The sequence below is a fragment of the Chinchilla lanigera genome, unplaced genomic scaffold, assembly GCF_000276665.1.
Source record: "Chinchilla lanigera isolate Chin_1 unplaced genomic scaffold, ChiLan1.0 scaffold00001, whole genome shotgun sequence".
Lineage (NCBI taxonomy): Eukaryota > Metazoa > Chordata > Mammalia > Rodentia > Chinchillidae > Chinchilla > Chinchilla lanigera.
The window spans coordinates 37,610,551-37,634,573 of NW_004955402.1; the positions used below are offsets into that span (position 1 = coordinate 37,610,551).

At 35.2% G+C, this 24,023-nt stretch overlaps 1 protein-coding gene across 3 annotated transcripts in view; it reads left to right on the top strand.

The window, feature by feature from the left end:
- The window catches only part of Dcc (DCC netrin 1 receptor), a 1,095,765-nt gene that overhangs the window by 487,439 nt on the left and 584,303 nt on the right, over positions 1–24,023 (top strand). For all 3 annotated transcript variants that reach the window (XM_005372942.2, XM_005372943.2, XM_005372944.2), the window contains exon 3: positions 21,586–21,870. In XM_005372942.2, the coding sequence (XP_005372999.1) occupies positions 21,586–21,870 (285 nt within the window). The remainder of the gene's footprint in view (positions 1–21,585; positions 21,871–24,023) is intronic.

Below are 24,023 nucleotides of genomic sequence, written 5' to 3' on the forward strand. Positions count from 1 at the left end.
CTGGCTCTCGCTGCGCAGGGCGCCTGGGTCTGAGGGTTTGTTCGCCCCGCCCACAGCCAGAGAAGTTCCTCAAGAACTGATAGATGTTCTTAATCAAATTTTTATGAGACACAGGAGACTTCAGATATGAGGGCCCAAAGATGCAGGGAAGACAGTCTATTCTACATTCAGGTTTTTTTTTTTTTTATCCCGGTGTCAGGAATCAAACTCACGATCTCACGTTTGTCAGGCAGGCTCTGTGCCGCTGAGCTAAATCCCCAGCCCTAAATTTAGGTTTGATGAAGAATGGACAACTGCGTAGAAATGTGATTGGACAAAGGGTAAGGAAACAGTAATAGTCTGACAGGGGAAACATGGGCTGTTAGGGTCCTCTTGTCCTTTCTGTAAAGCGCTCCTTCCTCCCAGGTATGAAGCTGGACTCTTTCTTGAATGAGGCTCTTATAATCTATTATCATAGATAAAGAAGGTCATAGAATTTCTTTAGGACCAACTTTTAAAAGAGAGGAGGGCAGTTAAAGTAGGATTTCTAGGTTTTATAGCTGTCTTTGGGGAGGAGGGGTTCTCACTGCTATGGTGCACTTTGGGGGTAAAAGAGGAACAGAAGAAAGAGGTTCAAAAAATAATTTGCTTCTGAGATTTTATTTCGTAGTGCTTGGCATGCCAAAGTGCTGTACTTTGGGGTGTAGTTTTTTGATCCCTAACAGCACATTTATCTTTTCCTGATGTATCTGTTCCCACACAATTAAAACCTTCTCACATGTTTTTTTTTTTATGTCTGTGTGAGCATTAATCCTCAGTTGACAACTTCGTTGAATGAAGAGAACACTGTCTGATGAGTAGAGCATACTGAGGGGCATGTCTATGTGACAAGATGGCATGGTTTTGGTACTGTGCATCGATCCCTCACTCCGTCCTCTCTGGTACCGTTCCCCCGCTGCACTTCCTGCCATTGTGAACCACACAGTTTTGCCCTACTTCTTCCCGCTCCTATAAGGTCTTTGCCTGGAAGCCTGCCAACCTTGTTCTGCATTTCCTGAAAATATGAGCTCAATTAAATCATTCCTTCTTTACATGGTGGGCATCAGGTCTTACGTCTCAGGTACAGGAAAGCTGCCTAATACAATCTGCATCCCCTTACAAATATATATTTTTTGTTAAGATGGATCATTTTTCTTTTCAATTTTACTATACTTTCTCTAACTCCTGAAGTAATTCCAAGTGCATTATAGGTGCTCAATAAACAATAGTAAATAAATTAAAATGTAGAACATCTGAAGATACTCATAAAGAAGTCCATCTGAAATATATTTGATCCATGGGGATATTAATACAATAATTTTGACCAGATGAAATTTGCTCAAGGGAAAAAAATTTGCTCAAGGGTAGATTTCTAACATTCACAACTGGACCCAAACTCATCATTTTATAATCCTATCTTGAGTTTATTTCACACAAAAGGCTTAGGAGGAAAAAGCAGAAAAACTGCATTGATTGCAATTTGGGAGGAAGAATACCGCAAAAGACTCCCTTGCTTGAACTGCTGTAGTATTGGGTACTGCAAATTCCACAATTGCTGATGTAACAAATACTGTATGACTTGTTACTAGCTGAGTAGCTCAAAAAATCAAATTGAAGCTAGAGGGAAGTGGGGAGAAAGCCGTTTCATAAACTCCTGCTTCTTTTGCCTTTTGCCTCTTTTATTGTCTTCATAAAAGTTGCATTTGTGGGAGGCAAGTGCCCTCTGGGGCTGTGCCTACATGAAAAGTTAAGATATTAAGCAATTATTTTTGTGCCATTGATCAGCCTAGCAAATATGGAAGATTGGTAGATTATTCTCCCAACCACATTGACCGGCCACACATGAAATTGACTTGCTAATTTAGAATCTCTGAGTCCACATTAACAAAGACAGTGGGTTATCAGACTTTGAAAGAAGCAGTAAATTTTTCAGGGTTTCTTGTCTGTATGGTCTCTGACCAGTCAGGGCTACTCTATTTTATAATTCCAACAGAACCATAGATTATAGGTAAGCAAATGTGCGTGTCTGTATTCCAATTAAACTTTGATTTATGGATATTAACATTTAATTTCTGATGGTTGTCACCTGTCATGAAATAGTTTTTTAATTATTTTATTCAGCTGTACTTAGCTGGTGGGCCCACAGACACAAATGGTAGATGAGATTTGTTTTACAGTCCATAGTTTCCTCCCCTTTGTCACTGACTGCTTCAGGGTGGTCCTGGCCTCCTCCTAGGCTCTGCTAGTGTAATCTAAGAGGGACAGGGCTGGAATGGAGTAGCTGTGATAAATGTATGCGAGCTCATCCACATGTTCAGTGAAGGGCATGACACTGAGTCAGGTACCCCTAAACCCAAAGCTCCGTTTGACCTCCAATTAAGATCTTCTGAATCCATGATCCAAATCCCACTCTCATTGTACAACTTTTTGACTTAACTAATGTAGGACTATTTATCTTCATAGTCGCTCATCTCTTTGCATTTTAGAAAAATCCATTAGTGGTTTCTTTTAAAAACAATCATGTATGAAGAAATGGAGAGTCAATATTGTTATTTTTCTCTGTGCTGCCTAATGTATTATATTGTGTTTTCTCTATCTTATCTGTGTAAAGATTGCATTCCAGCAAAAGGTAGAAATGTTCAGAGTACACTGGTGTGGTGATTTAAGGGCACAGACCTTATAAACTTCTATTTGTAGATTATATCTGCAAAGATAGAAACAAGGGTTACTTACCCTCCCATTAATGGAGAGTTGTTTAAATAATTTGCTTATAATTCACATAGTCTATAATCATTTTATAATATAGCCTTTATGGATACTAAAGATCATCTTTCCCAAACTCTAATTTTAAGCACTCATTTATCTCAACTCCCCAATTTTTTCCTCTAAGAATGTAAAAAGTTAGAATTTTCTCAGTGTCACTGTATACCTTACCCAACTCATAATACTCATTATTCAGGCAGTTACAATTTTTTTAATACAGCTTGTCTCCAAAGGATGACAAAATATAATACCTTTCCTAACTGGTCATAAGGGTCATGGGGACACTCCTATAACAACAGATATATTAACAGGGATAATAACAACAATTACATAAAAATTTACCCAAAGTTTTATATGACTTGGGAGCTTCAGAAATGAAGGCCTAAGTATCCTAGAAAAACTCTATTTTTATGCAAGGGTGTAATGAAGGAAGGACAGCTGTACAGAAATGTGATCGGATGAAAGTGTCTGATCAAATGGCAGTAGAACGAGGGGAGAAAACAGCAAGGTCTATCTGTCCTGATTCTTCTTTACCTCCCTATGGAGCAGTCCTTCCTCCCAGGTATAGGGCAGGACCCTCTAAGGAGGGTCTTCAAGGTAGAAAGAATAGAGAATGACCTTTCTTAGTTTCACGGCTTGCTTTAGAAGGGAATTGTTCTGGTTTATATGAGTCAGGAATTCTGGTTTCTACAATTCAGTTCCCCGGGAAAAGCAGAGGGAGTGGAAAATAGAAGGGGAAGTGAAGATCATAGACTTTTCTTCTGAGGCTACTAGGGAGGTTTTTAACCTTCCTTGAGTTCAAAGTACTTATTATGCCAAAGTGCCGTGCTTTGTGTTGTCATTTCTGACCCCTCAACATCTCACAATTAGAGTTTACAGTCTCTTTATCAGATCAAAATATTTGGACTTAGATAGGTTTTGGTGTGGTTATTCTTTATTTTTTCCTAAGCTAGAGACCTTTGTTTGGCTTTTTTTTGTTGTTGTTTTGTTTTTTTTGTTGTTTTTTTTTTTGTTTGTTTTTTTGGTTTTTTTTTTTCCGGTACCGGAAACCGAACTCACGACCTTGCGCTTGCCAGGCAAGGGCTTTGCCGCTGAGCTAAATCCCCAGCCCCCTGTTTGACTTTTTATTGAAGAAATAAGAGTACTTTTATCTTGGCAGGGGGAAGCTGAGTTTATTCTTTGAAATCTCTTAAGATACTGATAATGTATTTTCAATCAGTAAAATTAGCCTTTATCACTTAATAAATGAAATGAGTCTTTCTATCCCTTTATGTCACAAAAGATTAAGACTCTTGTCTTGTTTTAATTGGAGATTTGAAAATATGTTTTCATCTAAATGCATTAGCACCAAGCCCCCTCCTTCCTTGTGCTTCCTGTATGAAAAGCCAATTAAATGGCTTCATTGTTGATTGGCTGGAAGCCTATACAACTTCCTGGCTGCCGGCCATTAACACCCTGGCCAGAAGTGCTGACAGGGAGATGAAGAGATTTACACCCTCTGATTTCTGTATTAACAACAAGGACAAAACAGTATGTGGTCATGTCAGTGGATAATGCAATTTAAAGATATGATTTCTTTTTCCACAGGTGCATTTGTCTCTGAAAATTAGCAGTTCAGCTTGGTGTAAATAATAAGGTTCTTCTCTGATGAGTTTACATTATATTAAACAATCTGTTATGGACAAGTTCAAGATTTTTTTTATTTTAAAAATAAAAGGAGAAAAACATTAACAGACAGAAAGCCATTTACAAAATAGCCAAACAACAATACAAACAATGCAGAGTTACAAAGTGGTAGGAAATTAACAATGCTTGTTGTAATATTGCATGTCTCTATTTGTTTTCATGAGAAACCACTTTGAAGATATCAATCAACCGACAAGGTCAAGATTTATAAGACTATTTCCATTTTTTTAAATGGTAGAACTGGAGCCAATCTATTGTGAGTTTATAAACTGTGATTTCTTAGAAAAAATTGGAAAGAAACAACAAATATATATTCTGTTTTATTTAAGAAAATTAAATGTACAGTTACATTAGAGTAAAAAACTCCTTAATTAATTAAGTTAATTTTATTGCAGGTATTTCACATAAAATTTCTTTTGAACAGCTAATAACTGTGCACTATGATAATAGGATTGATTTTTCCCAGTGAATTAGTTTCAATGAACTAGTTTCAATAATTATACATCTTTTTTTATTTTAAAGAGAAAAACAATAAAAAATGACAACAATGAAGACAAAAACAAAACGACACAAAACAATAATGATACAGGATTTCAAAACCAGATGATAGAAATAAAAAACAGTTGTCATATTAAATATTGTTATCATAAACAAATTTGCTCAGATTACCAGATGTAACAATGTAAGACGGATCCTTACAAGGATATGAGTGAGTTTTATGTATGTATGTACAATCTCACATAAAATATAAAGGGGTATATGTATGTATTTGACCAGAATTGTACACAGACATTTCTCATATATGTCTATATAATAAACACATATGACAACAGTGTATGTAAATACACATATTGAGATGTATCAATATATCTTGAAATATAATCAGATACAGAAAACCTCCAATATATAAGATGGAAAGAAAATAGGACTTAGAGATGAGGTAAACAAATAGTAATTTTTTTGTATTCAACATTTTCTTCCATAAAATGAAATGACTGAATATATTTGAGCTCTAACACCTCTTTTAGTTTTAAAGTGATGATTTTAAGATTTGTTTAGCTTCCCACCACTTTCATTAAACCATTTTGGAATTCTGGAAATGGAGGATAGAAAGACTGCAGAAGGAGTAGAGATGAAGGATGGACTTTCCCATCAGCCAGTTGCCATTGACCTCATACTAATGCAAAGGCACTGTTCTAGGCTGAGAAGAATACAAAGGAATTATTGTCATCTTACCTCCAAGGAGTTTAAATGGAATAATTTTAAAGAGATATGTGAATAGTGACATTAAGTCCATCAAAATAAAACAGAACTGGTAAGTGGGCTAAAAATTCATTATTAAGTCCTACATTTCATAATCAAGAGAGGTCACTTTAAATGTAGTCTGTACTGTAAACCTTATTTGTACAAATTAATTTGCTTATAATTTTTTTTTCAGTAGCTTTTTCAAAGACAATCCAACTGTTTAGGAACTAAATTATTACAAGTTGTGAAGTCTAAATTACAATAATGTTTTTCCCCATAAACTGAGGCTACCATTAAAATATTCTGCATTGAAAAAGACTTACTATCAGAATTTTAAAATGAAATAAATCAACTTAAGTAGACTATTTTAGAGTCTTCTTAACAGATGGTCCTTTGTCTAAGTGGGCAAAACAAAAATAATTACTCCTCAGTCTAGTAAGTCTTAAAAGAAGGGCATTATTTGATGTTTTCACTCCATCAGGCACTGGATTTTCACAGCAATACATAGCACTGTATCTTATCTTTGAGGCATCTAAAATTTAATTGGATAGGAGAAGAGATTCATGAAAATATGGCAACTGATGAACAGTTGCTGATTTCCTATTAGTACTGAGGAGAATAAATTTCATGAGGAGAATAAATTTTTGGAGAAAAAGAAGGAAAAGAATTTAGTTGATGTAAGAAGCTTTTTTGAATTCAGATATTTTATCTGTAGCTTTAGAAAATATTTGGTGAGTACCTACTGTAAAACAGGCACTAAGAACATAATATTGGACAAATCCAACAGAAGCTTCACTGAAGGTAGGACATTGATTATTACTAGAGAATTACAGGAAAGACTAAGATTAAGAGTGAACAACCTCAATAAACCCAAGAAAAACATAGACTATTGTAGCACACATCAGACAAAAACTTTGAGAAGTAATTTTGAGATATTTGGAGGGTTCTGATATCCTCAAACTTAAGCTAAAAATTGGGTTAACCCTTTATAAATACACTAGTGACAAATTTCTTAAAAAATATAGTTTACATATGACTCATAAGGGCCACCGATTGATGGATTCTCTTGGCATCTTAATAGATATTTCCAGATCTAAGAATCAGTTCAATAGCAAATTTCCCAAAAAGACAAAAAGCGGGGCTGGGGATTTAGCTCAGCGGCACAGTGCCTGCCTGGCAAGCTCAAGGTTGTGAGTTTGATTCCCGGTAGCGGAGAAAAACCAAAACAAACAAACAAACAAAAAAAAAAAACCCAAAACCAAAAAGATAAAAAGCTATTTTAATTACAATTAAATGTTAATGTGTATCTGAAACACCATTTTTATGTAGAAGTACATAAAAATCACTCTAAATACTACCTTTGAAATCCTTGAATGCTGAGGCAATGAAGAGTAAAATACATAAAAAAAGTTTGCTATAAAAATGCAAAATTTGGTGCAAAGTGAATGGAAAGAACTTGAAAAAATTTAGGATAACTATAGCTGTTTCAAATTTAGGCGTTTTGTTTTGTTTTGAGATAGGGTCTATGCTGTGTAGTTCAAACTGGTCTTGAGCTTACTATGCAGCCCTTGCTGGCCTTCAGCTCCCTGTGATCTTTCAGCCCACCAAGTGCTGAGATTACTGACACGTGTCACCATTTCTAGTTTAGGCTCTTGATTTCCTCTTTATTGAAAAACTAAATGACATTAAAACAATAATACTTTAGTTAGACTTTTGAAAATCAGAATCTGATCTACAGAGCTAATCTGAGTAGGTAATAATAAAATAATTTTAAAAAGACAATAAAAGAACAAAGTCATCTTTTAGTATGACAAGGAAAGAAAATAACAGTTCAAATTAAATTGGTCAGTTTTCACAATCTGAGGATGTTTATTAATTCATTTTTACCATGAATTTTATTTTTTAAAAGTTCTTCTGAGTCTCCTTGTTAAGTGGTCTCTGCTGAGCTCTGTGTTTTGTGTAGGTTGGCCGCTGCAGTAGTACAGTAATGTGGGATATTTTATTTGTCTTTACACCTCCCATGATTTATTGTGTCTGGTATATTTGTTATGTTAGTTTTCTTCAATGTTGGTGGATAAATGTAAGATTTGGCCATATTAATTTGTTAAACATGAAACCACAGTATGCTATGGTTTTATGAATGGAGGGAACTTTGAAGGACAACATGTCTAGTGCTTTTCATTTTGAAATCCAGACACCAAGGCCCAAAAATTTGCTTGATTCCTCACTCCTTATCAATTTGTAATGCAGCATCTCTGCTTTGCATGTCTTATTCTTGTGGCCACCCATATTATCATGTTTACCCATAAAACCTAAGCAGAACCATAATCTGAGTACTTTATTTGGAAACTCAGGTTCATTTTGGACCCATCGCTCTCCCTCATAAAACACCCAACATCCAACAGATTTGGTATCCTCTTTCTTTTCCTTCAATCCCACTGGTACCTCACTGACTACAACCAGATTTCCTTTCATCTTGACTAAGGGCAAGGTTCTATGTGAAATTCCTGCTTCGTCATCATCCCTCCAAAATACTCTCTATGCGTAAGTAAGAATGATCTCTAAAACATAAGAGACCCAGTTTAAGAACAAAATAAAAGAGCCATGTTAAGAAACAAGGAGGGAGACTCCAGAGATGGAAAAAGGAAATGGGGAAGGTGGGAGAAGAGAGAAAATATGCAGCAGGGGAAGTGAAAATGATCAAGAGGCAATATGTGTATTATCAGACTCCCACACCAAATGCGATTACTATGCACTGCAAACATATACTAATAAAAATCTAAGCCTGATTACATTGAAAATCCCTTAATAATATGTGAACTGTAGTTGAAAAAAATGCAAACTTACAAAGATGGGATTTGCCTTCCAAATTATCTACCTTGTCCACTTCTCTGGTTTAATGTTTTTCTATTACTTTGTCCACTACTTCATTCTCTCTGTTGAGTCATGCTTCTTTGAAAGAAATACTTCTTAATACTTTAATCATCATTTTTTAGTCCAGTGATCTTTAAGATCAGGAAAAATTATGAACAAGTTTGAAAGCAACGCTATTGCTGATTCTATAAAAAACTATGTAAATGCTCTGACACTTGAGGCACTTAAAGCTGTTGGAACAAATAATTTACTTCCTACCACACATAGCTGTAGCCTATTTCTACCCCTCTCAGAGGCAGTGGAAAAATATAGCTCTGACTTCCCAGGTACCCTTTCTCCATCATTCTTTGGGATGAAGTATTTTACAATACAACAGGGCCCAAGACGATGACTTCACAACTGAAAGACCTTCCTGAAGGATGATGTACTGTTTTCTAACTTCCTGTCATTTTTCCCTTGCCAATAATTGCTGGGGAACGAGCACCCCAAGACATGTGTTAGAATAAACGATCATTTCTGGCTCTTGTGGTGCACTTTAATTTAGGTAAATCTAAACTTATCCTAAGCTGTAAACTTTTAGACATTTCTTTCTCTTTGAATGGCTCATTGGAACAGGTCAGTGGTTATTCTGGGTCAAGCTGCCCAAAGATTTGTACATTTTTAAAGAATTTTTGATTTTTCTCATGGTCCCAATAGAGAAGGTTGAAAAGTCACACAAGATACACAATTCACTAGAAATATATTGGTTTTCCGTGGCCATTGTGCAAATATAGAACACTGAGATACATTTTATTAGCTACAGTTTTCTCCCAGTAGGCACTTCCAGATGAAAAATTGAATTATTTTTTTGAAGTTTCTAATTTAAATTATTATTTCCACAGGGTTTTTCTTGCTTCTCATTTTAAAGATGATGTTGTGTGAAAAAAAAGACACTAAAATTATGAGAGAAAAACATGGACTCTATTTGATGTGAATCTTAGCTATTATTAAATTAACTATAATGAATTATATATTGAATTATATACTTTGAGCTAATACTACTCTCTCTCCCACTTCTATATATTGAAAACTCATTCCACTTCTTTTTCTTTTTACTTTTGTCTCTGTCTACAAGTTCTGAATGTACGACTCAGGCACATACTTTTGACAAGAAAAAATATACTGAAAGAAGACTAGTCCTACCAAATAAATTTAGAGTAAGAAATATTGCCAAGGAATCTTAAGTAGAGCCACTAATCCCTATGTAAAGGCTATAATTTCATTGGTGTAAGGCTTCATATGTACTATACTATATACAATAGTACCTAGTATGTACTCAACCAATGCTATTTGTAATAAAAAAAATTTACTTCCTACCACACATAGCTGTAGCCTATTTCTACCCCTCTCAGAGGCAGTGGAAAAATATAGCTCTGACTTCCCAGGTACCCTTTCTCCATCATTCTTTGGGATGAAGTATTTTACAATACAACAGGGCCCAAGACGATGACTTCACAACTGAAAGACCTTCCTGAAGGATGATGTACTGTTTTCTAACTTCCTGTCATTTTTCCCTTGCCAATAACTGCTGGGGAACGGGTTAATAGAGTAGGGAATAGAAAATAATTTCATTTTTTGATGTCAAGCTCAAAGTTTGAAAGAATCATAAGCTAATAGATTATTGTTTCAGAGACCTTTGAAGGTAGTAGTATAGTTTACTTGCTAAGTTTTTCCTCTTATGGGCTTCCCTGTTACTGAGGCTTTGTAATGTTTCACTTAGAAAACATGCTGGATGTGAATTGCACACTCTTCTCTTGGAATTACAGAATCCAAAATGATGAATCATTTCTTCAACAGTTAACTATATGTTAATGTAACTGCTATCAAGTAATTTAGCTTACTACATAGCACATACCATGTTGATTTAATACAATGGAGGCATATATTGCCAATTATTTGTTCAATCAAATAGAGAGTAGTCAATATTTATGAGTGCCACTGTATACCTAGTAGTAACAACAAAATGCAGGGGTCATGGCTTCTACCATCATGGAATTTGTAGCAACTCTATAGTCAAAAGATACTTACCTAGGATAAGATTCAAGAACAATACTAACCTCTCTTGTGTGATATGAAGAGGCAGGTTGAAAAATCTGCTTATACTGCCCCACCACTTACTGAATTATATGTTGTCTCCCCAAAGTCATATGTTCTTTGGACTCGTGAGTTTTGAACATATTTTTGTCATCTATAATGTTCTCTTGGATCTCAGGCTCTTATTGAATTCCTATTCATATTCATTACCCAGCTCATATTCCACCATTTTGTGTGCTCTTCTGAATTATTGACTTCCCAACAGGCATTTTATAGGATTATCCCATCTTTGTTATCACAGTGTATTGTTCTTATATATTTCCTTTTCCTACTAGAGTATGAGCTCTTTGAGAAAAGAAACTAATAATGCTCATTTTCATATTCTCTAAGCAATTAGGATGAAGCCTGGACATTTTAGATATGTAAATTTTAGTGAGGTCCCCATAGAAAGCCAGTCCATAGGTGAACAGACACATCCACACACAGCAGTGTGAGCATTCCTTATAGAGAATGCATGGGACAAGAGTGTTTCAGATATTGGGTTTTTTGAAAGTGTTTCAAATGCTTGGGACTCAATTCTAAGCACAAAATTCATTTGTGTTTCATAAATGCATTATTCACATAGCTTGAAGGTAATTTTTACAATATTTTTAATAATTTGATGCATGAAACAAAGTTTCTTGGTGTTAAATTTTCCACAAGTGGCATCATATCAGTGGAGCTTAGAAATAATTTTTGGGTTATAGGGTTGTTCAATCTACCTTTATCTATCTACCTTTACCTAATTATAGAGGTAAGAAGTCCCAAGAGCTGTGCTTGTCTAATGAAGACTCAGGAACTTGGAAGGAGCAATTGTTGGTCTAAGCTGAAAGCCAATGAAGCAGGGGAGCTAAAAATGTGAGCTCCAGTCTGAGTCCAAAACCAGGGCAAGATGTATGTTCTACCTAGAATAGCATTACTCACTGATAGAGTCTCTTTTACTCTGTTTGTTTGATTCACATACTTTGGCCTTCAGTGAACTGAATGAGGCCTACCAGCCTGAAGAGGATATTTTGCTTTACTCAGCGTGCAATTCACATTGAACTTGATCCAGAAATGGCCTCAGAAACACACCCACAGTAATAATTAACCAAATACCTTGGTACCTAATGGCCTAGTCAATGTTGCACATGTAGTTAGTTACCACACTGACTGACTAGTTGACTGAATGAATGATCTGGAAATTTCCATGGATATAATCAGTGGTGGTAGGGATACTTGGCAAGGTAACCCAGAGAGAGTGTGGAAGGGATATTGATGATAACATACCATAAAGCAGAATATTATACTGACGTTGATGGTTTGCCTTTCTTTAATAGGGATTATTTGTTTGCCCTCAGTTATGTACAGTTGCTAGTAGGCCCAACAAATATCCCAAATATCCGCTGTATTCATAATTGACTTTCATTGGTGCTGTGACCATTCATTAATCATACATAATAAGATTTAAGCTTGAAGGAAAGGCTGAGACTGAATTCTGTAAAATTATTCATTGCTATTGATTATAAACCAATTTCAACTTTTTTTAAACAAGAATTTTATCTGCAAAGTAGGAAATGTAAGTAAAGTTACTGTCAAAGCCTCTCGAGGTAAACATCTCTTTATGACATCAATATACTCATGAAAAGTTGCTTGCAATTTGCACTAAATATAATACACTGAATAGAGTATTAGAAATACTTTGAAAGTTTCTTTTTATATGTTTTTAGATATATTTATTAGAAAAGTGAAATAAGTATTTACATTACTTTAAAAGTATTTATTGACATAATTTTTATAGTTTTCTACTGCTTAAAAAGTGAATATCTTAACACTTACTTAACCTGTTGGTAACTGTTGCATTACCTCATTTTCCATTTTTCATTATTTTAAATAATATTGTACTAAATAATGTTATATTGCTAACATTTTTATTCATTTATAGATATATTCCTAGAAGTAGAATTATTGGATTAAATCATTATGGTGGACATTACCAAATCACTTTCCCAAAGTGACATAGCAATTCACATTTTCAGAAGCATTGTGCATTATCATTTCAAAAGATTTACAATATTGATAGGCTAACATGTTATATCATTTTGGCTTATATTTACAGACCTGGTTACTAAAGAATATTTTTTACATTAGAAAGTTTTCTTTAAAGAATTCTTGTGGAATATTTTGAAGCAAAGAAACAACTCCTAGTTGATTTCCACATGTCCACATAATGCATATGTACAGGCAAATGGCCCATTTCAGTCATCAAGAATAAAACAGCATAGCTAAGATGAAAGGCAGTTGCCACTGTACATGGTAGGCTCTTTGGTTCCATCAGTAAGAAGTATCTGCAAGAAGTATTTCTTTCCAACTTTCTTATAGAATAATGGCATTGATGTTCCCTATGATTTGATTACATTTTATGAAAGCTCTATATCCAGGAAGAAAATACCAGATGAGTTTGAGGAAGAGGTGGTGCTGCTCTTCATTATTTATTCTTGTGCTGGGAATAGATGCTAGATAATAACTCAGGTAGCTGAAAGGGAAGTTATTAAAATGCTATCTAGAAGAATGCTTCCCCAAATTCCCTGACTCTAAAGTTAATGAAAGACGTGAGTGGGCCAAGCTGACTCATGACTGCCTGATCATTCATAATGAAATCAAGAGGAGAAGGGTCATTAGTTTATGAGTGCAGGTCTTACCTGATCACCAGCTCCAGGGGAAGGCAGTAGGTCATGAAACCCATCTCAAGATTTGCTGGCTAAATCTGTGTAGTAATAAAATTTAGCCCTTCAGACAGAGTATGCTTTTCTGATTCTTATAATGACACCATGATCCTGAGAATGTTATTAAGAAGGATAATTTGGGAAAAATCCAGAATTACCACATGGATTTGAAGGCCACTGAGAAGGAATTTAGCAAATATCCTAGGTTAGATTGTGAAGAGCAACCAAATAGCTCTGGGACAATGGCAAAGTACTCCCAGAGTTAGCATCTGCTTCTGGCTCTTTTGTCCAGTCTAGTCCATCCTCAGTTGTTTCAGGTATCTGGGACAGGACCAGATCTTTGGAGCATGTTAGCTGGACAATCTCCAAAGCTAGTTCCAAGCACAGCTTCATGGCATTTCTCCTTCACAAATTTTGGCACTGGGGTGAGTTCACTTAGTGTTGCTGAACTCACAGAGCAGGAGATAGAAACTCTCATCTACTGGTATTGTTTTCCTTTCCTTTCCCCTTCACATTTCTACTATTACATTCCTTTGAGGTCCCACAAGTTGGCCACGTGGCTGTTTCTTTTAGGATCACACACAGCGTAAATGTGACTGGCACCCTCAGAGATAGCTCCTAGGTTTATACCATTCATATTTGAGCCTTTGCTCTTCAGCCAGCCACCCAAGAGTTGGTAATTTTGCTAGTGAATAGGAAGCAAGCAAGCAAACAAACACAAAACAAAAAAGAGAAAAGACAAACGACAGCTCGTGGAGGGACAGGAGATATACAGTCAGAGATAAATTTAAATCCCATGAATATTTTTTAACTGTCTTTGGCTGCTTTTTGCAGAGGGGTAAATCTAGAAAAATTCTCTTTAGTTTACCTTTATTCTCTGCCTGTCAGATAATCTGACAATTAAACAGGGGCAAACAAGGTCTGGCTTTGAAGGGACATAACCTTCAGGCTTTATTTTGGAGCAAACCAAGCATTTATGGGAGCTCTCCACTGGCGACTGCAAAAATCTTACCACATTGGTGTATATTTGAAAGCAAGGCATGTTTCCAGCCCCAACATCTGTCCCCCAGTTGATAAGTCTCTTTTTATTAAATGAACCTTAATTACTTAATAATTAGACCTTCCATGGGAGAAGATGTGGGGCCTGATAGTCTGCCAAAAAGTCTAGGGGGCAAATCAGAAAAATATGCTATTTTCAGATTAGAGTTTAAATGCAGTAGGCCCAGTCTGGGGGTGTGTGGGTAGAAGAGAGGCTTCCCCAGAGGCAGTGAGTCTTGGCATAAATATGAACTGTGAAATGCTTAAAAAATCCAAAGTAGTTTAGAATTGAATGAATTCAAGTGCGCATTGAAGATTTTCAAACTTTCTGACTGGACTAAAGGAAAGATTTGGGAGATTTCTCTGTCTCTGTGGTATGCATACCCCTGGATGGAAGGACAGGGAGAAACTATTGTACTCCTCATTTTAATTCTGAAAGCTTAGCACTTTGAACGTCCCTACAGATTTAGCAGCTTTCCATCCATTGCCATGGTGATTTTTACCTTTTTTTTTAGTATCACAAAGGAAAAGCTCAAATGAAAAATGTTTGATGCCTTTCTATTAACATTTCTACTGCCCTGGTGGCAGCAAATATTTTGGTTGAGCCTTAAAGCTGAGGAAATATGTATTGTCCTGGAGGAGAATGATTGCCAGACTATCTCAACTGAGTCTGCCCTGGTCCTGCGACCTCTGATAACCTTTGCCCTAGAGACAGTGATAAGAAAGGAAGATGGGAAATCCCATCTGAAATGTACACTGATCCTCAGTTTAAACTTATGAGGCTTGAGTGAAGTTTTCCAAAGTTCATTAGGAATTGCCTCTCTTGCTATACCACATTCTCTTTTAAAAGTAAGGCTCTGTGCACGAATAGATTTGACTGTGTTTATTACCCTCAGTTCTTTTTTATTTTACCAAAAGAAATCCCTGCTTTCTCCTGCTAACCCTTCCTGCCTCCCTAGCTATTGCTATCCTCCCTCGACTTCCTTTTGGTTAGAGCCTGGGATATAAACTGACTACCCAAGCAAGAACATATATTTTTTCATGCAACAAATATTTGATGGCAAATTATTTGTCATGCACTGTAGTAAATATTTATAACACAGAATAAGATACAACTAAACCCTGTTTTTGTGGAATTAGGTAGGATGATGGCTATAAAGTAAATTGCACAGTTAATTAATTACAATCGAAGTAAGTGGTCCAAAGAAAATCTTTAGCGACAGCTGATTCTTCCTGGGCTGAGGAAGGCCTGAGTGAGAACGCGAAGATTTTGAAATGCACTGATTCAGTGAGAGCCCAGATATTCAAGCAATGTGTTAAGGAAGAGCTTAAAAAAAAAAACCTTCATTTTCCTTGCATAGATAGTAAATGTTCTAGAAATAACTGGCCGTGAGCAACTTTAACAAAGTAACATATGTAAATAGATATTTAATGAATCTTTTTAGTGTTAAAGTATTCTAAGATAATAATTGAGAGCTCCTTTGCAGAAATGAGAATAAACAGAGTGGACCTATTTCTCCTCGGTAATCTCATAATGGCTATAAACTTCTTGCTAACAGCAATTAGTGCTTTCTATATAACTGTAATTAGGGTTGTTGACATCAATACAATTTCTGATGCTAGAGCCTAGACACTTTTACTGTGTATTAGTCACTTACAAAATTGGAATTAAAATGTCTGTTTATCATTTTGAGGACAGGGATAAAATTGAGCTTCCATATGTGTCTGACTTTTCCATATGGAAAACAAAATGTTCCTTCCTTTTTATAGTTTCTCACTAATGGGTTCTGGTCTTTGTTAGCATGTGAAGGTACAGAAAATGTCTAAACGTGTGAGTTGATTGGTGTGGGAAGCTACCAAAAAGTCCAGGTGTTCCTAGATTTAAAAGGCTGTCATAGCATCCTGGGCCAGGCAAGATGTGAAGGTAGGAACTTTGACTACAGTTCGTTCTTGGAAGCAATCTTCCCCACGGCTAGATAGGCAAGCCTTCTGACGGCACTAAAAATGGGCTTTGTGGTCTTTTCAATTGTGTGGTGATTCTGGATGAAATTTGTATATAAAGATTCTATTTAGGCCGTAATATACTGTTATTCTGCAGTATCTACAGGAGATGAGGTTCAAAACATCCCTGCAGATATAAAAGCAGCAGATGTTCAAGTCCTTATATAAAACAGCATAATATTTCCACAGAGTCTAGACACATCCTCCTGGAGATACTAAATTATCTCTAGTTGACTTGTAATACTTACTACAGTGTAAATGTAAATGCAGTGTAACCTGCTGTGTATTCTAATTTTTAGTACAGATATATATAATATATATATTTATTTATTTATATTTATATATTTTAATCTACAGCTGGTTGGATTTGCATTTGAGGAAACCATGCATATAGTGAACTGAGAACTCACTGTGTTCACTAAACAACATAGTTTGCTCAGTTCTGTGCTGCTTCTGGGAGCTTCTGAAACAGAGGGTAGTGACTTATGGAAGAGATGCATCTGAGGAATTTTCACTTAGGTCGAGGCAGTAAAGTATTTTCAAAAGTATAATTCACTACTAAATCAGTTTTTAAAAGATTAAGCATACTCATTTGCTCTGAGATCTGGTCCATATGTAATATGGAAATAATAGAATTACTTAAAGAACTGTCATAGGCTAGGGACTTAGCTCAGTTACAGGTCACTTTACAAACATGAGCAAAGCACTGAGTTCAATCCTTAGCATTATAAAAAGAAAGAACTGTTGTGAAGATTAAACGAGGCCATTTATAAAGGTGCGTAGAATAGTACAGACTCTAAGACCGAAACCTTGCCTAAAATCATCTACATGGTGAAAAGTAGGAGGGGCAAAGTGACTTCCAGTGTGCTATTATCTACCAACCCAAGCTGCCAGAGAGTGTTGGAAAGTGACAGATGCAAAGCTTAAACCCAGTTTTCAAGGCATGGCTGTCTGCAAAACATTTAGACTCATGTAGAACCTCAGCAAATATTTATGTGCTTTGTTTTTCTGTCAGTAAATATTTGACACACCCTATGAAAGTAAAATACAGAAAACATTACAAACATACAAATATATTTCAGGCCTTTATTTATAGACTCAACTCTGGTATGGTACCTGTAAATTATGAGTACTGTCATATTTTTAAAGGTTTTATAAGGATTTTCCTTAACACAATGGAAAAGTTGGGCATTTTGTCTCTGGACCTGAAGAGTGACTACAGTATCTATAAACAGATGTTAGCAAAGAGTACTTTTCTTTTAAAGGAAGTATCATGAAAAACAAAATTGAAAGGAAACCCAGCTAAGCCTCAAAAATTTTAATAGATGCAAAAATTGATTTGAAAATATGGATAATGAGCTTCTTGTGGTAGGTTCTTGGGTATATCATTAAATAGAAATCTTTTGCCTGGCATTTGGATAATAAGAAAGTACCAGAAAATTGAGGCGCATCAGAGTTTCCCAGGTGAAATAAAAATACTTAGAAGAGTTTGAGGACACTGATATTTGGATTATGTTTAGAGTGCAACTAAATGAGGAAAAAGAAGAAGTGGGAAATGGTATGGTTAAGTGGATCACTTATGATCTGGAAACTCCAAAGAGGATCTTGCTGAACAGGTAACTAGTTTTCATGACTGTCTAATTCAAATTATACCTGTATGAAGCACAAGAGTCATTTGAATTGCATTAGAGCATTAAATGATGCTGGAAAAAATAGTGTATTTTATTCTTATGAATTACAGTGAGTTTAATACTCATTACTGAGTGCCCATACTCATGCCTTGAAAATATAACACTGAACTGAGGGCCTATATCTTGCTCTTTCAAGATGGTTACTGGACAAAAAGAAACAAAGCTACTAATTGCTTTTATAATTTAACAGTATAACAAATAATCAACCTTTTGAAATTTCCAAACACTGCTTTGTTCACTATTAAATAGGGTGAAACTCTGACCCCTCTTTATTAAGATTTGAAATTAACACAGAGTACTTACTGAATAAGGATGCAGACTAGGAGCCAATTCCATTAAGTCTAATTACATTACTATGCAATCTCATGCCCTGTGTAGGATTCTTCCTGCCAGATAAAGTTTATGGAGGGAAACAATTGTTGAATATCAATTTGAATTATGCTTTAATTTTGTGTTTTACTCTATGCTCTTGAACTTACTTGCAAGTTCACTTTTAGAAATACCAGAGATATTCAAATGTAAAATACATGTTGTAATTAAATTTACAGAATGTGTATATCTTACAAAGAATCATATATCTGAATTGTAAAAGTATTCAGATAATTTTATCAAATTACCAAAAATATTTTATCCTGTCCAAGATTTATGAAATATATAGCTTGTTAACCCTTCTATGGGGAAATTATTGCTATTTAACTACAAACTGAAAAATTATGTATGTAAATGAAAAAGAAGACTATTGAGTAAAAATGTCAGAAGTTTGTTTAAACTTTGTTGCCCAACATAAAACTCAAAACATATGCCACTACTCACTGTAGTGTTCCTTTGTACAGTATAAGCAATGCATACCCTGCTAAGTAAATGTTTACACCTATACTGCAGTTAATCAGCACAGCTTAATGTAATTTAATCTTCTTTTGAATACCTTAAAAACCATACACTATAAACAATCTGGAAATTGGACTTTGAACAATAAACCCAGGTACAAGTCAATTGCTTACTTTTGTTTTTCACTCAGTGGTAGGTCCAGCATGGTTACAGATTATTTCTTTTGATAACTCAAGAAGAATGGAATTAGACAAGTGGTTGGCGCCCTCTGTAGATATATCTGTAGTGTTGATCCAGGTAGTCATATGAATTCAAATTCCAGAGCCTTGGCTTAGGAATCAGATGAGTAATTTATATATATATTTATGTATATGTTTGTGTGTATGTTACACATACAACTTTAATTGAGAATTAATATTTGCATCATGATTAAGATTTCTGCTTTGTCAAATACTAGTCATTCTTAACAATTTTAATATTGTATCTCCCTGATTTTAAGTCTGTTTATGCAGGTTTGGCTATAATGAAGATATAATTCAGCAGTTTGTACCCATTCTATAGGTTACATTGATGTAATTTTATATCTTATTTTATTTATTTATTTATTTGTTGCTGTTTTTTTTTCTGGAACTGAGAATCGAACTCACAGCCTTCCACTTGCCAGGCAGGTGCTGTGCCGCTGTGCTAAATCCCCAGCCCCTGATGTAATTTTATATTTTTTGTTTTGTTTTGTTTTTTGGTTTTTCTCCGGTACCGGGAACTGAACTCAGGACTTTGCGCTTGCCAGGCAGGCGCTTTTGCCACTGAGCTAAATCCCCAGCCCCCATAATTTTATATTTTAAAGATTCAGTTATCTTTTAGCTTCAAGACTTTAATCTTTGAATAGAACATGAAATTCTGTTTTCATCTAGGGAAAGAGACTAGACAATTTCTTATTGTCTGTGATTTAAATTATAATATTTGACCCAGGCCATTACATCTTTGCTCTCTGTCCTTAGCTAAATTTTTATCAATTTATAGGGAAAATTAGATTTGTGAGGATTAAAAGATCCAAATTCAAACTAGCAGTATTTAAGAGAGAATAAAATAGAATCTGTTCTTGACTAAAGAATGATGCAAAAACTCAAAACTTCTTGACAAAACTTAAACCTGGAGCTGGGAAAGTTTGACTTAATTAGAATAAATACATAAAGTAAATATTACAATAAGATGAACTATGTTTAGCAAGACTTGATATAAACTGCAAAATGATAAATGGATCAAACTTTATTGTAAAAAACACATACAATTTAAACAATTCCAGGAAAATTAAAATGAAATTGGAAATATCAGAATATAAGTTGATGAATAGAACAAAATCCCCAAGATGAACTTAACTCATGAATGTTATTCATGTAATAAATGTAATTGTTTTGCATAATAAACCTATACTAACAAAAATATAAAAAATAAAATTATTGGGTTCCATCAACTCTAGAGAATAAAATTGCCAATAATTTGTCAATAATGACATAATTTATAAAAATTTCTTTGTAGTCACTAGACACCTTAAGTATTTTCATGGTTAGATGTGTAGAATTATAGGTATCGACTTGTTTATAAAAGAGGGGTCAAGGGGCTGGGGATTTAGCTCAGCGGCAAAAGCGCCTGCCTGGCAAGCTCAAGGTCGTGAGTTCGGTTCCCGGTACCAGAGAAAAACAAAAAAAAAAAAAAAAAAAAAAAAAGAGGGGTCAAAGGGCAAGATCAAAATATCTTGTCTGCTTTTCCTGAGGAGGTTCCTAAATCATCATGCTTATAATCAGTGATGAGCCAGTTTTTTAAGTTATTATTATTTTCCTCTTCATTTCCTTAATCATCTGTACAGTACAAGTGCGTCATTTCCACATGTTATTTCATATGAGCACCTTTGTCATCATGCAAGTTAGCTGTTATCTTATTTTATAGCCCAAGAAATGAAACGGATTGTCAAAGGATTCATACAAAATAAGTAGCTGAACCACAAGCTATTTAATTTAAACTTTAGGAGTTTTTCAGCACACTGTCCTTGGCAAATGCTAATGATCATTTGCCTTAAGCAGTCAACCCGTGAAAGGTCATTCTTTATTATTTTGATTGGCAGTTAACATTCATCTTTCTTGAAACTACCATAGGTTATGCCACATACCATCCTTAATGAATCCCCATGACCTAAGACCTTTGTCTAAAGTTGGGAAACTGGAAGGACCCAACATCTGGATTCAGAAGGGCAAGGTATCATGCAGAGGACTGCAGCATTATAACTGCACGGATTTGTGTGTGGAATTTTACTCCTCTGAGCCTCAGTTTCCACATGTGTAGAAGTAGATTGTGTCTGCTCTGTTGACTTTACATGGCTGTCTTATTAACCAGTACTAAAAAAACACAGAGCTTCTTGGGACAAAGGGCAACATCATTGTTTTAGCCACCGAGTCCACGTACAGTGCCTGACAGATCATATGCTAAAGTGTAAGAACAATGAGATGGGATTTAAAAAAAATCTTGTAAGATATAGTTTCCCATAAAGAATGCAATGTGTGATTATTGTCGTTGGTGACTAGTGTGCCTCATCTGAAACATTTATCTTTCCTTCTTTGTTTATCTCCTAGGACCATTGAGGTTTCTTTCCCAGACAGAGTCTGTGACAGCTTTCATGGGAGATACCATGTTACTCAAGTGTGAAGTCATTGGGGAGCCCATGCCAACAATACACTGGCAGAAAAATCAACAAGACCTTACCCCGGTCCCAGGAGACTCCCGAGTGGTGGTCTTGCCCTCTGGAGCACTGCAGATCAGCCGCCTTCAACCGGGGGACATTGGAATCTATCGATGCTCAGCTCGAAATCCAGCCAGCTCAAGGATAGGAAATGAAGCAGAAGTCAGAATTCTGTCAGGTATTTCAGTGCTTTTCTCTCCTCTTCAGGAAGCCATTGTCTGGAATAGATCAAACAACAAATTCTCCTTTAAAAAAATTGTTGCACTTATTATAGGTTCTGTACTTGTGAGCCTTGTTGCTAAGGCGGTATTAGATGAAGGCATGCCAAATCCATGTCTGTCATTGAAGTGTTTGGAAAACAAATGCATATTTTGGACTTATTCATTCACTTTTTCTTTCACTCAGTCCATTAATGTTCGGTATATCTTGCTTCGTGCACAATCCATTGCTAATGATATCCACTGGGTATTATTTCATTTTCCTCTGATTGATAACAGTAAGAGAGAGTTATTTTAGGAAGGTAAGAATTGTCCCTCAATATTGAACAATCACCTACGCATCCATTTGCACACTCATTTCTGTGAAGGACTTTGCTAAGTACAAGGCATATAGAATTAAATAAGACTGACACAGAGCTCTGCCTATTAGATTGCTGGGTGAACATGGACATAAAAATAATTCCAAGAAGGTGTGATAAATATTATGACAGAGAAAGTTATTTTTCACCATCTTTTACTTTCCTTTCTCTTATCTGTCAAATCCTTCAGATGAGACTCTTTCCCCTTTCCTAAATAATCAGAAGCTTGTGGAATGTTCTGTAAGATCTTTTCTCCTTCAAGGACGTTGCTCTATCATCTATGTGTTTAGAATCTACTTTCTTTCTTAGTCTCATTAGGATAGTTTACTTTGACTCATGTGAATCACGAACAAGCACACAGAGTACTTAAGCAATTGATGTGGACTGCTCATCAAAGTATAGAAACTAGATCCCGTGCAGTTTCTAGCACACTACTTGAGCTCTGTAGAGGGTTATACTAAAAGCAAATGAGTCATTCAATGGAAAGTTTCCCAGTGCTTTATATATAGACATCTTTAAAACCTCTTTCTTTTTCATATATTCCATCCTCCTTTAGGCACAGAGATACTGAATGGAAGATGTTGATAACTTTTGACACCACAGTCCTATTATATCCACCTGTGGAAATAGATGCAAACGTAGCCTTTATTTCCAGTATATACATGTGTTTATTTAGACTGCCATTACATCCACAAACATTTTAAATACTTATATTCACGTGTCTTTCATAATACATCTGTTGAGACAGTGAGATGAAAAGCTAAAATAATTCACATAGAAAGCTGACAAGAGTATATTGATTATTTTAATATGGTATAAATGTCTGTTTCCCAGTGGTATTAAGGAATGATGTTGGACTCATCAAATATTAAATTTGAGGTGGAAAGTTTTGAAAGACACGGAAATATAGACAGCCAGCTCTCATTTACCTTTATGCATTCACTCTGTAAAGCACATTTGAGTAATAATCCATGAAGATTTATTTAAAGCCAGATTATTAATTTGAGTAAAAATAAGCAATTGTTGGTGTGACTTTAATTTTTTTCTGCCTGAACAGAAACTGAATATTTTAAAAAATTGCATTTAATGAAAATCTTTATCTGAGTGCTATGAATTCAAATATATTCCTTAAATATATTCCTAGAAGAATTATGAGCAGAGATACATAGAGATACATGGCAAACACACACACACACACACACACACACACACACACACACACAAGTTGTCATTCTTGGTTAATACATTGTGACCATAATTCATATGTCTCATTGCCAGGTGTATAGAACTACTATAACTGTCCCAAGAATGACTGTACCATTTCTACCACCAATGGTACAAGCTGTCTGATGGGACAGTCATGTATGTACCACGAGTGCTTCAAGGCAGTAGAAGATGTTAAACCTGTCTCAGATGATACTGACTACATTTGTTTTACTCATTTATACTAGCTTGTAGTTGATTTAGAGGTGAAATACATAGATACACAGTAAGTACTAACTTATGTGAATGAATGAATCATGAATCCTAGTTCTTTATTAAATTAGTTCCTATGTTTCTCTTTTTTAAAACTCACGCTAACCTTTTCCTTATCAATTTCCACTTTTCGTAAGCACCAGTTTGAAGCAATAATAGATTTTATAGGATATAGTGTGTTTTCTATTCTCTTAAGAGAGGACAATGTTACAAAATATAAACTCATTGTGTTATTAACATCACTTAGGAATATTAGAAGTGGAATTTGAATCAACTTC